Here is a 14,957-nt window from a genome sequence, read left to right as displayed (position 1 = left end):
CCCCCCCCCCCCCCCCCCCCCCCCCCGTCCACTCCCACCGCCGCACTGCTGGCCTCCGCCTTCCTCAGCAGGGGGGCCGACTGCGGACCTTCAGAGGCCCCGCTGGCCCTGGGTGGCGTCACAGAGAGAACGCAGCCCGCCCTGCCAGCCAGGAGAGTCCAGTAGCCACAGAGCCATGAAGGGCTCCTGAAGTGACCTCTCCCGTCCCGGACTCTGTACCCTGCTGTCCTTATACTGCCCCGGCCAGGGACGGCTCAGCGCGCGTTGGCTGGAAGAAGACACTGGGTTTTAAGTGAAGGGTCTCCCTCTTTCCTCCTGCCTCCCCTCCCCCTCCCACTTCCCCCCACCCCCGCCCTCCTGGTGGGCTTCGCTATCAGTACAGGAGTGTCCTGGGGCATCTTCTCCCTTTGGGGCAAGAGGTAGCCTTTTCCTCAGGACTGGCCCAGGCCCACACTTCCTGGAGAGGTGGTCTCAGCCTCCTGGACCCCGGGGCAGCTCCCAGCTCCCAGCAGGAAGGATGAGTGGAACTCTGGGGCCATGAAAGTCGGAGGCTCTGCCATAGGCTAGGAAAAAGAGAAGAGAGCCCCCCAGCCCCCTGAGAATGACCCTGCACCTCTGGGGCTCACGTCTTCATCCTAAAGTGAAGGCTAGGCCCTTCTGGGACACTCCTGCAGTCACCAGGGCTCAGGGCCAGGCAAACCTCCATTCGCACACGCCCGCCCTTAAGCACCACGCTCTGCAGTCTTGCGGACGGACCCCAGACTTCTTCAACGAAGCTGACCTTCCCTGAGCAGGACACCTGGAAACCTTCTGTACTTTGGGGGGGTGGCCTTCTCCCCACCTTTCTTGCTGCTGCCCCAGGAGGGCAGCTGAGGGCACCGCTGCCATCTGACACTCCCAACCCCTGCCACGGGACCGTATCTCTCCGTGGAGGCTGGGGCAGGAGGGTTCCCGAGAGCAGTCCCGCTGGCTTGGGACCCTGGGGAAGCTGGTGCTGGTGCCGGCTGGGGCTCTGGTGCAGCTGGGGCGGGAGCCTGGGACAGACGGGGAGCCCGGCCACCCGACCGGCTTCTTTGGTCTTTGATTGAGGATGGACTTTGTGAGTTTGGCTTTAGAGCGTTTGTTGTGGACCCAGGCCTCTGTAACGCCGAGGCCCAGAGCTGTGGGCCAGGAGCCCTTCATGCTGGCTGGCCTCGGCACATTTGCCTAGGGATCGGCTCCTCCTGGTCATCTGCTTACTGGTGTGTTGTGGCCTTGCTGCCCTCCCCTGTCTCTGCTTCTGGCTGGGAAACCCTACCCCTGACCTGCGTTTGGCTTCACTGCGCCTGGGCTCGTCACAGCTCGGACGCCGGAACTGACTTCCACTTGAATGGACCTGCTATTATGATTCCCTCCTTTCCATGTGTCCTGTGCTCAGGAGCGCGCCAGGTGTTTTGGGGGGGTGGCTGGGGTCCGGAGCCCTCCCTCACCTGGCCTCCCTTCCCTTCCATGGCTGCCCCAGCCTGGCCCCGAAGAAGGAAAGGGAGGGCTCCCCAGGAGAGAGGCTGGGGAGGGGAAAGGCCTGGGGTCCTCTGTGGGCCAGGACCCGTCTCAGACCCTTGGTAACTTGTCTGAGTTATGTCTCGTGAGGACGGAACCCCCACAGCAGCCCCGACGGCCGCCTGCACAGTGGCCTCCGCTCCCCGCCCTCGGCCCGCCCCCCCGAAGCACGGCTCCCTCGGGTTGGAAACCCCCGCGTCGGGGCGCGGGAGCCAGGCGATCCCCGCTTGGTTGGGTGGGGGGTACCCTGCGGACAGGGGCCAGCTGGGGTGGGGGGCCGGTGCTGGAGAGGACAGGGCGGGCGCGGGCCTGGCCCGGGCGGAGCGACGCCGGGGGCGGGGGCACCCTGGGGGCGCGGGCGGTCCCGGAGCGCAGGCGGGGGGAGGGGACCTCTGCGGGAGGCGCCCGCCCCGCCCCGCGGCGCGCAAACTTTTCCGGCGGCCGAGGGGCAGGCAGGTGAGGTCACGTGGCCGGGGGCGGAGCGAGCCGGGCCGGGGGCGGACCGCGCGGACCCCGCCCCTGCGCCCAAGTCCCGCGGCGCGTCGGCGGAGCGCGGGCCGGAGCGCGGGCCGGAGCGCGGAGCGAGCGGGGAGCGCGCGGGCAGCGGGGCGCCATGCCCACCAACTTCACGGTGGTGCCGGTGGACGCGAGGGCGGACGGCGGCCCGGACGAGGCGGCCGCGGCGGCCGAAGGGGCCGAGGGGGCCGAGGGGGCCGAGGGGGCCGAGGGGAGCGAGACGCCGGGCCCCCCCGAGGGCGAGCCCGACTGCCAGAGCCCGGGTGAGCGCGGCCGCACCTGCCCGCGGGACAAAGGCGGGGCCGGGCTGCGCGGGGCCCGGGGACGGCCGGGAGGAGGGGCGGCCCGGGCGGGGTCTGGGGAGGGGGCGGTCCGGGAGGGCTACTTTCCACGCACCGTCCGCACCCCCTTCCCTCGGGGTCCCCCCAGCGGCCCCTGTCCCTGCGCACGTCTCACCCGCACGAGCCCCTCTCGACCCCCGCACCCCTGCAGCGGCCTGCAGAGCCGCGTCCCCAGGCTAGTCCCCGGGGCGCAGGGCTTCTGCCGCGCCCGGGGCTCCCGGGGCTGCGGGTCCGAACGCCGCTCCCGCGGGGCCGCCGCCGGCTCCTTCCTCCCCGCCCGCCGGGTGGGACGCGAGCGGGGCCGGGACGCCCGGGGTAGCTATGGAGACGGGGAGTGGCCTCCCCCTGCGTGAGAACGTCCGGGCCCCCCGGGTCCCGGGCGGCCGCGGCCAGGGCGGCCCCAGTGCCTTCCTGCTTCCTTCCTGTTGCCTTTGCTCTGCTCTTGCGCGCTGGGGCAAAGGCCTCCGGCCGATAAGCTCCGGCCGAGCGCCCAGCTGTGGGCACCGCCTGACTGCCCTCGGACCCGCTCTTCCGCGGGGTCATCGCGGGAAGGTCGGCCGGTCCCGGCGGGGCTGGGGGAGGGGCCGCCCATCCCAGCGGAGCCGTGCTCTGGCCAAGGGTCCTTCTCCCCCGCGCCTTTGTTTCTGGACTGGGGAGGTGCCCAGCGCTTTCACTTTCTCTTGGGGGGATCCCCCAGGCCCGCTTCTTCTGTTATCTGGGCTCCAAACCGTTGGGCCACCTCCGGTAGCTACTCTCTAGAACTGGGGGTCGTGGGAGAGCAGGCCACAGCCGCGGGTCTCCACTGTGCCTGGTCAGAGGCTCCCCATTCCCATGGCCCAGACCCCTGCAGGTCCCCTGCCCTGGCTGTCGAGGCCGGCCCTTCTGAGAGCACCCACCGTCTGGCGCACCCCCCCCAGGGGTCTCTTCCCGCCTGTGGGGTGAGGCCTCCATCCAGCTCTCTGTGTGTGTCCTGGGGCCTGGGACAGGTGGCGGCCGCGGACTGGCTTGAGGGCTGCTGACAGGAGGCAGGCGAAGAAGCAGGGTCTGTGCCCACGGCCTCTCCTTGCTTCTGGGCCCGCTCTGGCTTCGTCCTGCGATGCGCCGTGTTCCAGCAGCCTCTAGACGTGCCTCGTGTTTCCAGAGGAGGCTCCCTGTTGCCTGCCCCGCTCCCCGTCCGCTGGCTCCTCCTCGGGCGACTGGGGTCCTTTCTCTCCAGACTTGGAGTGGGTCTTGTTTTGAAGCCGGGGTAATTTTCTTTCTGCTCCTTTCCTTGTCTCTGCACTTAGGAGCTCTAGGTTGGGCTCTGGGGCCTGTGGGCCCGCAGCCAGGCGCTGCAGCTGCCAGGAGGGCCGGGCGGCTTGCCCATCTGGGCTGGTGGGCGGCCGGGCTCCTGAGCCCCCGGCTGGCCCCACTGAGTGCCGCCCGCGCTCTCGGCTTTCGCCCCTTCCTTTCCTGCCAAGGGCTCTCCTGGGATCTCACGGCCCCGCGTGATGTGTGGCCCAGAGCGAGGGCACATGCGGACGGCGGCTTCATGCTCCCCCCGCCCCCCATGAAGCCTGCATAGAGGTCATCTGGGTCTGACATTTTGTGTGCTGCGCTCTTTCTTGTCCCCCGGACGGGGGTTGGGGGGTGTGGTGTCCTGTGTTTTGGGGCCTCTGCTAGGGTGGGCATCGCCGTTTCCTCTAAGGTCCCGGAGTGCATTTGGGGCTCAGAGGGACCCTGTGACTGGCACCGAGTCCCCGGCATGACTAGGGGCCTGGGGAGGCCAGGCTGGAACCCCTCTGTGCACCCTAGGGTCTCCACAGCGGTCACATCTGGCCCCGTCGCAGGTTCGGCCAGTACCCAGGGGAAGGTCCTGGCTCTCCGGATGGGCTTCCTGGAGTTGGTGACAGTGAAGTAAGGTTCAGGAGGCCCTCCTGGGGTGTTTCTGGAAGCCCTGAGTTGTCTGGAAAGAGGAGTCCTGACAGTGGAGGTGAGGGCGCAGGGTGTGCGGAGAGTGACTGACTGGTTGGCAGGAGCGCCGCTGTCCTCGGAGCCTGGCAGAGCTGCGCGGGACCGTGGGGTCTGCCCGGCCTCAGTGAGGACTGGTGAACCGTGGACCGGAGCTGGAAGGAGCCCAAACGCTGCCCCCATCCCCAGGCTCCTCCTCCACGCACCCCAGGCCAGCGCGGTGTGTCAGGCGCAGGGTGAGGCCGGGTCCTGGCCGTGGGAGGCCCCCCACAGCTACAGGCCTTCAGTGCCGAGGCCGGAGGAAGCCTAGCACTGACCCTGACTGGCCTCCGCAGGCCCAAGGCTGGTGCTTCAGAGCCGGGAAGATGGGAAGCAGCAGCCAGTGGTGCTCGGTGCAGACCTGTGCAGAGGGAGGCCGGGCGCGCACGGGGGTGGATGCGGCGTCCGCAGCGGCTTCCCCACCCTGGGCCGGTGGGGTGGGGTGTGTTCTGCAGTGACAGGTTGGCCTTCCTTGGGGTCCCGTGGGTCGTCCGGGACATTCGTCCTGCGTTTGCTGGTGATTAGTGATACCAAGTGGGAGGGGCTCTGCGTCCCTCTGTGCTGTGTTTGTCGGAGAAACGCCTTTTGGAGCAGGAGTGGTGAGGAGTAGGTTGTCTTCCTGAGTCCCACGCGTGGGGTTTTGAGCCGTGTGACTGGTGGGCCTGGGTGGAGGCCCTTCTGAGCCTTGTGGGTGGGCCCTGGAGCGGGCAGGTGTGCAGTGAGGCGTGGCCACAGGCTGTGGGTCCGGGTGGAGGTGGGGGGCTCAGCCCGTGGAGGCTGGACTGACCGCCCTGTGTCCCCTGTCCCCGGCTGAGAGTCTAGCCTCCTTGTCCTGTTGGTGACTTTTCTGTGACTCGGCTCCCCTTGGGCACCCAGGGGTCTCTCCCTCACCCTCTGAAGTGGGCCCGTGCTTCCCGGAGGCACCGACCCAGACGGTCCCGGGGAGCGTTGCCCGTGCACTGCCAGGGTGTGTGGCAGGCCGGCCATCGGGCAGTGCGGGCCACTCGGAGGTCACGGCCCCAGACCTCACGCTCTGGTTCTGTGAGTGGGTGGCCGCTGACGGGCTGGGCAGGGCTTGTGCGAAGGACCCGGTGGAGCAGTGAGGTCCACTGGGCGAGACGCAGGTTTCGGGAAGGGCGGGAGGTGCCGCAGCGGCCCTGGGAGCAGAAGGGACTGGCTCCTGCCGTTCCATTGACAGAGCCTTGGGTGCTGGAGGGAAGGCCGCCCGGCTGCGGGGACGAGCTGCGGTGGTCCCTGGGCTGTGTGGGGAGATGTCTGTGATGGCCGCGGGGGAGGGTCGGGGCCGCACAGCAGCGTCCCGGGTACAGACACGGTTGTCAGAGGCAGAGGAGCAGGGGGCGGAAACACCAAGCAGAGCGTGCGGCCAGGCGCTGGCTCCCCTGTCCTTAAGCACCAGGTGGTCCCTTGGGGGCAGGCGCTCCTCTTGAACATCCTCCTCAGAGCCTACGGGTGTGTGCGTGTGCACACGTGTGCCTGTGTGTTTACCTGTGTCACACACCAGTTTTTGGGGCGCACGTATGTTTGCTGTGTACACACGCAGGCCTGTGTGTGTGCGCGCGCGCGTGTGGGCCTGTGTGGGCCCATGGAGGTGGGTACGGGGGCTTGATGGTCACACGGTGTCCGGCTGTTGTGCGCGGTGGACCCGTCCCACGCAGTGGCTGGAGGTGCGCCTCCAGGGGCTCGGGTCAGGCTTCGGAAGCAGTGGTGAGACAGCGTCTGTGCTTCTGATCTGCGATCTGTTCCCAGGACGTGGACGAGGAGACTTGCTATATAGATCAGGTCTGTGTTGTTCTGGAAAGTTCTCCAGACCTTCTGAGTTTCACCCCCTCTGTGCTGGAGCACATAGATAGCTGAGCTGTGGACACCAGTGGTGCTGGTCACTGCCGGGGGGACGGTGCGGTGTCTGGCATGAGGGACGCCTCCGGGGGCCAGCTCCTTGGGGTCTGCTGGGTGCTGGTTACCGGCCACGGCTGTTTGTTCTTCGGGCCTGTGGAGTCTGCAGCCTGGCAGGTCCCTCATGGCCTTGGGTTTATCAGTGAGCTGAGCAGTCCGTGCTCTCCTGGGGGCACAGAGGCTGCAGGGACCGGCACGTGATTTATGGTGCACTGGGGAAGACGGGGAGCCATGAGGTGCTGCGCACGGGGGTGCCAGCAGTGAGGGTGGCCAGGAGGCAGGGCAAGGCCCCTCTGGAGACCCTGCGCTCTGGGGCCTCTGTGGCACCTGGCTATGTGGCTTCCAGACTTCGGGGACGTCTCTAAGCTGCAGCCTGCCCGTAGGGTGGGGATGTTCCGGAGCCGGGAACTGGGCTGTCCTGGGGACCCCACCACCCACCAGTTGCTGCTCTCAGTAAGGGGAGCTGTGGCCAGGAGCGGGGAGCAGCTGACCCCACAGACGGAGCCTCTGCTCCCTCAGCAGTGGTGACGTGGGCACGGGGCGGGGGTGGCTGTCCCCGCATTCAGGAGTCAGACTGTGGGGTGGTGACGGGGACCAGCAGCCCCCGAGCACTGGTCGGTGGGGTGAGCCTGCCCCCGACAGGCGCCATGAGTCAGGCTCTGCAGCCACGGGACGCTGAGGTGGCCCAGGGGAATTCCGCGGAGGGGCCAGCGGGGGTGGGGCCTCACTGCCTCGTGAGGGGCATGGGGTGTGCAGCTCCCAGGCCTCTGGGGCCCCTCATGCCCGTTTCCAGAGCGGAGCAGGCTCTGAAGCGGCAGGACTTGCGTGCGGAGGGGCTGCCGTGCTGTGCGTCCTCACACGCCCTCCCCTGCGCGGGTGGGGAACTGGGGAACTCGCCGCAGTGCCTCCGTGGTGGGTGCCTTGGGTCTTGTTGGGGGGCAGGAGCCCCTCCTCACCCTTACTGAGGGTCTGAGAGCCACGTGGCGTGGCCCGCACCTCTCTCCATGGTGGGTTTGTGGGTTTCCGGGGATTTCTTTCAAGTAAACGGCCCCAGACGTTTCCTTCGTAGAGGCGTGGGGCAGGTGCACCGCGTGCCTCGGGGGTGCGGACGGGTTCTTGGGGGCGCTGCAGAGGGTGCTGCCTCATGTGAGCGTGGAGCTAGCTGGTCAGGGCTGAAGCCACTGGGCGCGGGCAAGGCGGCCGGCTCAGGGGTCTTTGCTGCCGGTCAGTGAGGCACAGGGTGGCGGCGCCGGGTCCGGTGGTGCAGTGCCAGGTGGGACCTGCAGGCGGCCATCCTCCGTCCCAGCCCAGTGCAGTCCCCTCTGGCAGGGTCACTGGCAGGGTGGCTCCTGGGTTGGCCCAGGCTCCTGCATCAGGGACGGGTGACCTTGGGCCAGGGACACCTCCAGGGCCGCCATCCTCACCACGGCACCCGCGGGGGCAGCAGCCGGGCCGGGCTCGGCGGGCGGGGAGGACGTGGGACATGGGGCCGTGTTCTGTTGGTGTGTGTGTGCCGGCCCGTGTCGGGGTCTCCTGTGTCCCCCATGTTGGGACATGAGTTGTGCCACCAGCCGCTGCAGACACGAGCCCAGAGAGCAGTGTTTGATGTTGGGCGTTAATTCCTGATCCCAGGGCCAGGCGCTTTCCGTCTCCGCTGGCTTTGCGAGCCGAGCCCTCCTCGAGTTATGTCCACTGCTGCTGTAGCCACAGCGGAGCTGGGCAGGGCAGCTGTGTCCACGCGGCTCCAGGAGCACGAGCCTGGGTGGGGGAGCCTTTGACCAGAGCCCAGTGGGACGCGTGTCCCGAGCCATGGGAGTTCGGGCCTGGGGCCGTCCAGGCTGTCAGGCAGCAACCTGGGGGCACCCGGGGGGACTCGAGGCCAGTGTTGTCGCTGAAACAGCAGAGCACAGAGGGTTAATGTCATCCCCTTAGGAGAAAGAGGGAAGTTCCCTCTGTTCGGAGCAGAGGTCTGGACTGTGCAGATAACACAGGCAGCTTCGGCGGGACCAAGATCGGGGACAGACGAACCCGGGTCCCCTGGCACCTGTCCTGTTGGCACCCCCGCTGCTGCCATGATGTGGGTCCTTGAACCTCCTGTCAGGAGTCCCGGTGAGCAGGTGGCCCTGTGTCCTGGGGGGCGACCTCCTGGGAGGCTGCGTCCGCGCTGGGCGGGGAGGTGTGCGGGCTGGAACCTTGGCCCTGGTCTCTGGCGTGCCTGGGGCTTGTTTCCTTCTCTGCTCTTGGGTGGTTTCTTGAGGAACAGTTGGAGGCGGCGGAGGTGCTGTCCTGAGCCCTGTGTGGTCTGGGCTGGGTAACCGAGCAGGGTCGTCCCGGGGTGTGGCCCCCTTCAGCCAAGTGGCTCATGGCTGGCGGCTCTGGGGGAGGGGAAGAGAGCACACGGCCATTGCGGCATGTTCGCCACTCAGAGCTGCTTTCGCTTCCGCGAAGCGGGGGCTGCTGTGGGCCGTGTGCACAGCTGGGAGCTGAGCCTGTGTCCGCTTGGTGGCCGTGGCCTGGCACCACCTGCGAGGTAGGGGTAGCCGGGCACTGGCAGAGTGGGGACTTCCCTTATGGGCACTGGCAGTCCCGTGCCCCACGTGCGCCTCACGTGCACTAGCCGGTGCTCCCGGGGGCCCTGAGGAGTGCGTCTGTGCCTCAGTTTTCCCGTCCAGGAGCAGGTCTGTCCCCGAGGTGGCTGTGACCTCTCCGCTCCCTCTGTCTGTGGCGCCCGCGGGCCTGCTGCTTCCCAGGGAGCCCGGACGGTCACTGGGGAGGGATCAAGTGGGGCGGAGACCAGGAGGAGCCGCAGGCCGGTCTCGGGTTTCCTCCTCCCTCTGCCGCAGGGGCCCAGCTTGGTGGCCGCCAGACGGGAGCCGGCCTGCGGAACAGGAGCTGCCCCAGGAGGCAGGGGAGGGCTCAGTGCCCATGGCAGACTCACCACCCCCTCCTTGGGGCTCAGTGTGCCAGCAGTGGGTCCCGATGCAGGAGAAGTCTCGGGAGAGGTCATGGGAGAGGTTGGACCAGAACCGGTGCAGACGAGGGACTGACTGGGGGGTGGGGTCCCCGTTCCCGGCGCTGGGGGCACACCCTTTGGGGGAGAGTCTGGTGAAGCCTTCAGGGTGCGGGTCCCCAGAGAGGCCCCATGTCCACGTGTATGAGAACACGTGTGCGAGTGTATGTGTGTCTGCTGTGTGAACGTACGCGCGTGTGTCCAGCCCGTGAGATCTTCCGGGCCCGGTGTTTCTGCGCTGCCGCCTCTCAGTAACCGAGCCTGTCCTGGGATGCCCCTTCTTCTCTGGACCGAGTCCGATATAAAGGAAATGTGCTGCACATGGGGCCACTGGCTGGTCTTGGGGACCGAGGGCCCTGTACATGGCAGTAGTGCATTGCCGTGGTGGCTTTGGTTTCTGTTGGCCGGTGGCTGTGTTCCTCCAGTGTCTGGAACCTGCCTGACCCCTTCTCCTAGAGGTCCCCAAGCTGTTTTCCTGAGGGAGCCTCCCCTCTGGAGTGGGGGGCGCGTGGGAGAAGGTGGAGAACCGGGGGGCCCCTGGACGCGGCGGGCCTGGAGCCGGAGGCTGCGCTGCCCTATGGCCGTGAGGCTGCTGGCGGGTGGTGGTTTCAGGTCACTTTTGCCGTCCCAAGCGTGCTGGGTCAGGAAGCGCTTGATGCTTTGCAGGTGAGGTTGTATCCCTGCGGGGAGGCTTCTCGGAGCAGCACGCAGGCCCAGCTGCCCCTGCGGGCTGGATGCGCCCGTGTGGGGTGCTGGGCTTCGGGAGATGCCGTGCACACGTGGACATCCCTCACGCGTGGGTGGACCCTGGCGTTAGGGCAAGCCGTGTGTCCTTCCGCATCAGGGACCCCAGGGCAGAAGCATGACGTGGCCTTAAGTAAAGGGCCTCGTGTCGGGGGAGCGTGTGGGGTGTGGGGCAGAGGAGACCAGGTTTAACATGCTGACCTGAGACCGTTGCATGGAACTTGGGGAAGAGTGACTCTGGCGTCCTGCCCTTCCCTGTGGCCCCAGGGGTGGCCCTGCAGGTCCTGGGCACTGAGGAGGCCTTGGGATGGGCTGGTGCTCGGCCGGCAGGAAGGGCGTCCCCTTTCCCGTCAGCCCAGTTCCTCTCTGCTTCCTCACTGGCCAGGCACGCTCCGGAGGCAGCCGTCCTTCTGCTGTCCCGGAGCCCCGGGACGGGAAAGGCTCGTCCCTCCTCCCTGAAGAGGGGCTGCGCGGTGTCAGCGCCGTCTCTGCCGTGGGCCCTCTGAAGGCTCTTGTCCTCATGGTACTTGCTCTGATTTTGACACAGTATTTGTTTTAGCCAGAAATGTGCCCTGAAAGCCATGGGGACTCTGACCTTGAGCCTGGCAGTGGTTTCCTGGCCTGAAGGCAGGCGTCGTTCTGCACCACAGGGGCACGGGGGATCCCGCTGGCCCGCATTTCAGACTCCAGCAGTGGTCCTGGATGTGGAGCCTAGTGGGGTGGGGGTGCACAAGTCCACTGTTCGGGCCGTGGAACCTAGAAACGCTTGATTCCGGCTGGAACCACTTCAGAGACATCGGCCACGAGGGCTGCCCCGGGGTCTGGCCATTGGATGCACCAGGGGGTCACCTGATGGGATTCCATCCTGCGGGGGCAGGACGGCGGGTGGATGCTGTCCTATTGAGGTCTCTTCTGCCGCTGCCTGAGGGAGAGGTAGGGGACGTCCAGTTTCACACGCAGAAGCGGAAGGAGCCGGGGAGTGATGTCTGGCTCGCTCCGGAGGAGGCGGCGTGGCCGGACGGGCAGACGGAGGCTGTAACCTGAGCACGGCCCGAGATGGGGGCGATTGGGGCTGCATGGGGCCGTAGCCCTCTGCGGGAATGTGGGCTCTGCATGGGCCTCAGGAGCAGACCGCCAGGGTCACGGCCGCTTCCCGGCCTCTGCGGGCCCCCTGCTCTGCCCGGGGCCTTGCCTCCCTCCTGGCATCGGACTTACTGTGTTTGCTTGGGAATGGCAGGGATGCACACGCTGCTTTCAGAGACGGCCCCGCTGGGCTGTGCAGAGAGCAAGTCTGGAGTCTGGGGCGTGCCCAGAGTCAGGCTTGGGGAAGGGGGGTGCGGTTGGCCAGGATGACCTCGCCCCTGGTCACGGCCCTCATGGTGAAGTTCACATTTCGTGGAGTCAGAGATGGGCATCAGAACTGATAGGCGGCTCCCCGGCGTCAGGGACACAGGACACTGGTCACTGCCATGAGTGCAGACAGGCATCACGATGTGTGTCCACGCTCCGGATGCTGGGGCTTTCACGGAATGTGTGGTGCACGTTTTGTAACAGAGCAAGGTAAAGCCATGGTGATTCATCCAGGCCCTGGCACCCGAAGCCCCCTGGTGCCCCCTCTGGGCTCCATTTCCTTCCTGAAACCTTGTTTTGGACCCAGCAGACATCATGTCTGGTCTGTTCCTGGGAGGGCCCGTCTATAGCCTCTGGGTCCCGGTCCTGGAGGTGGGGGGCGTGGAGCAGGTGCAGAAGGTGTGCCGCCGGCCTTCCCTGAGAACCCGGGGAGGCCGGCAGCCAGGCCCGGCCCCTGTGGTCTCTTCAGGGTTCAGAGAGGCGTGCTGCGGGAGGCACTGGCTCTCCACAGAGGTCTCCGGGCTGAGGAGCTTTGAAAGGCCTGTCCTACACGCTGTGAGGTGGGCAGAGACCGCTACCAAGGCTGGGGACGTGGCGGGGCGGGCAGAGAGAGGATGGCCGCTTCCCTGCGCTGTGGCCACGCGGAAACAGCTGTGTGTTGAGAACCTGCTCTGCTCCTGGGCTCTGCAAGCCAAGGCTTGGCTGTCTGTGTGTCAGTGAAGTTTTGTCGGCACCCGGCCTCGCCGTTGGACATGTTCGCAGTGCTTGGTGCTCCACGTGCTGTCCTGCCGTCAGCACACTTGAGCAGTGTGGGTCAGGAGCCTCGTAGACTGCCATAGAATTTATACGTGGCCGTTTTTGTGGTCATGGGTATAAATTGCAGGAGAAACGCTTTGTGGCAGGAACACGGGCGGGGGGGGCTCTCACGGTCTTCCTGCCCAGGTGATCTCAGGCGACCCTGGTACTGGATCCCTCCCGTTCGCACTGACAACATGGGGACCCGTCCCCTCTGCCTCTCCCCCAGGGGCCGTAGGATCTTGTGGATTTTTGCCCCAGTCCCTCCACGTGTTGGTGACACGTGGTCGTTGGACGCGCGTGTTCCGTGTTCATGAACGGCGCCTGCCTGTCGTGTTCTCCAGGCCTGTTTGTAAGTGTTCTCTTTGTTTCTTTGGGATAAAAATTACCTCTTTGTTTGCTGAGTTTTATGTCTGGCACGGCTCTGGACCTGCACATGCACTGGTCAGATGCCACGTTCCCTGGTCCCGCGTGGCCAGTGCCCCGAGTCCATCCCCGTGTCTGTCCTGCCCCAGGGGTCCCCAGGGCGATCCGGCCTGTGCCCGTTTCTTTCTCATGAGGCTGCGGGTTCGGGACCCAAGTGCTCAGAGGGCGGTGGCCGTGGGGCAGTGGAGGAATGTGGGCTGGGGCTGCTGTGGGGCTCTACAGTGTCCCCTCTGGGAAAGCACTGCCGGGTCGTGGGAAAGCAGGTCTGACGTGGGACCACCTCCAAGTCCCTGCAGCAAGAGCCCCCGCAGCCGCAAACCCACTGCCCGCCGGGGCGGGAGCTGGCGTTTCTGAAATTCTGGCACATGAGCCCTGCCCCTCGTGGTGCCGCCGATGCGGGCACGCGCTCCCTGGCCCGGTTCCGTGGGTGGCTCCCCACTTCTCACCCTCTTAAAGGGAGCGCCCTCTGTTCTGCCAGCGTCCTGGGCACCTCCTGTGCGCCGTTCCCACAGCTCCGCCACACCGCCCTGTTCCCCCATCATCCCAGTCTGCGGTCGAGCTTGTGGGGAGCAGCCCGCGCGGGCCGGGTGCATTTGTTCCCCATGGGAGGTGTGGGCCAAGTGACCTGTAAACCCACTCTGTCCCCAGTGAGCAGAGGAGCGGCAGGGGAGGGCTCGGGGAATGGCCCTGGGGCTCGCCCTCCCATCCCGAGACTGTGCTCCACGGAGGACCGTGCCCTGCTCTGGCTTCGTGGTGCTCCGGGGCGCTGTGCCTCGCTCTGAGGGGATCTCAGGGCTCAGCAGTGTTGGGAGTTCAGTGCAGCGAGCGGGTGGGTACAACAAGCAGGTTCTCCGCGGGTTTCCGTGAACCGGATTCAGTCCTAAGGGTGTAGGCGAGCCCCATGCGGGCTCCCCGCGGCAGGAAGGGAGAGGAGCCTGCCGCGGGTGGTGCGGGGGACCGGTCCTGTGACCTTGCGCGGCGGCGGGCCCAGTGGGCTGCATGTGCCGCTGTCCCTCTGCGTGGTCCTGGCAGGACGTGGGCCTGGGCTGCCGTCTGCCCAGGCTTGTCCCCGGGCCCCTGTCGTTGGGCACACGATCTTCGGCGCACCCGACGCCCAGGAACGATGCGGCATACTCAGGCCGCGCCTACGGGGTTGCTGAGGGGGCGGTGGGCCCCGCGCAGTTGGCAGTTCAGGAGCCTTGAGCCGTTGGCCCGAATGGCTGGCCTGGGCTTTCCCTTCGGGAAGGGCCCTTCTAGAGGCAGTTTCCTTTCTGTTTGAGCAGTTGTTTTTAAGCTTGACTTTGGCCTCGAACATGAGTTGGGAGGCGGGGAGCGCTCAGAGGATCCCCGTGCACCTGTTGGCCCGAGTTGCCCGAAGGCTGACATTTATGGCATCTCTCTGCCCCCTTCTGCCCTGCAGGGCCTCCCTGAGCCGCCGGGAGGCGAGACCACGCTTCCTCCGGCTTCACCAGCTGGCCCAGCAGTGTCCTTTATCAGAGGAACCCCGGGCACAAGCTGCTCTCCCCCTTCCCGACGCTGGTCTCCAGCTTCCAGAACCTTCCGCGCCTGTCTTTGTCCGCCAGGGTGCGGCGTACCTGAGGTGCAGCTTTTCTGTGGGTTCCTGTCTGGGTCGCCTCAAACTTCCTGAAGTCTTTGCTGTCGCACATTTTCGCTTCTGGGTGTTGGCTGGCCTGTGACCCTGGTGGTGACCTTGGTTAGATGGGTGTGCTTGCCTGGTGACGAGGAGCAGGTGCCACGGCCTGGGCCTCCTGTCTGCTTGTGGGTGGCGCACGCAGCGCTGCGGTTGTCTGGCGTCCTGCTGCACTGCGGTCCTCCGGGGCTGTGCCTGCCCCTGTCCTGCGGCGGGGGTTTGGGTGTGTGCTGTGACCTTCCACTCTGACGCAGGGGGTTTGGGAGACCTCTTCTTGGCCGGCCTCTTCTTGGCAGGGGGTGTGGGTGGCAGAAGGGCCTCTGGCTAGGCAGGGAGCCACGGCCACGCCTGGGGCACTCGCTCGCACACGGGCCGGTCTTGGGGGAGCTCACCTGAGTCTCTGTAAGGGGCACCCCCACCGGGCCCCGCTGTTCCGGGGCGGTTACTGCAGGGTTTCGCCTGCGCTCAGGGCTGGGGCCGCTGCCTTGACCCCCCGCGTGCGGTGATGACGGCCATCCGTTGGGATGGGGTCGTTTGTACTGTGCTCGCTGTTTTGTCTGTGCTCCTGGTCTCTTCTGGGTGTGGGAGACGGGTGCGGTTCCAGGAGCCGGGCAGGGAGCCGGGCAGGGAGCCGGGCAGGGAGCCGGGCAGGGAGCCGGGCAGGGAGCCGGGCAGGGAGCCG

General features: G+C 66.9%; 1 protein-coding gene across 6 annotated transcripts in view; it reads left to right on the top strand.

Moving 5' to 3' along the window:
• Positions 1-14,957, top strand: part of SLC12A7 (solute carrier family 12 member 7) — a 67,808-nt gene that overhangs the window by 25,573 nt on the left and 27,278 nt on the right. For 2 of the 6 annotated variants that reach the window (XM_059416816.1, XM_059416815.1), the window contains exons 1-2: positions 6,932-7,211; positions 8,232-8,408. The exons of 1 other annotated variant lie outside the window; for it this stretch is intronic. In XM_059416816.1, the coding sequence (XP_059272799.1) occupies positions 6,947-7,211; positions 8,232-8,408 (442 nt within the window). In that variant the 5' untranslated portion in view covers positions 6,932-6,946. Of the gene's footprint in view, positions 1-2,091; positions 2,319-6,931; positions 7,212-8,231; positions 8,409-14,957 lie in introns of those variants that run through there. 3 more of the 6 variants (XM_059416820.1, XM_059416819.1, XM_059416817.1) reach the window with 2 other exon arrangements.

Source organism: Mustela nigripes, chromosome 12 (genome assembly GCF_022355385.1).
Source record: "Mustela nigripes isolate SB6536 chromosome 12, MUSNIG.SB6536, whole genome shotgun sequence".
Lineage (NCBI taxonomy): Eukaryota > Metazoa > Chordata > Mammalia > Carnivora > Mustelidae > Mustela > Mustela nigripes.
Note: the sequence above shows the minus strand (reverse complement) of the source record. Positions and strands in the feature narration are given on the sequence as shown.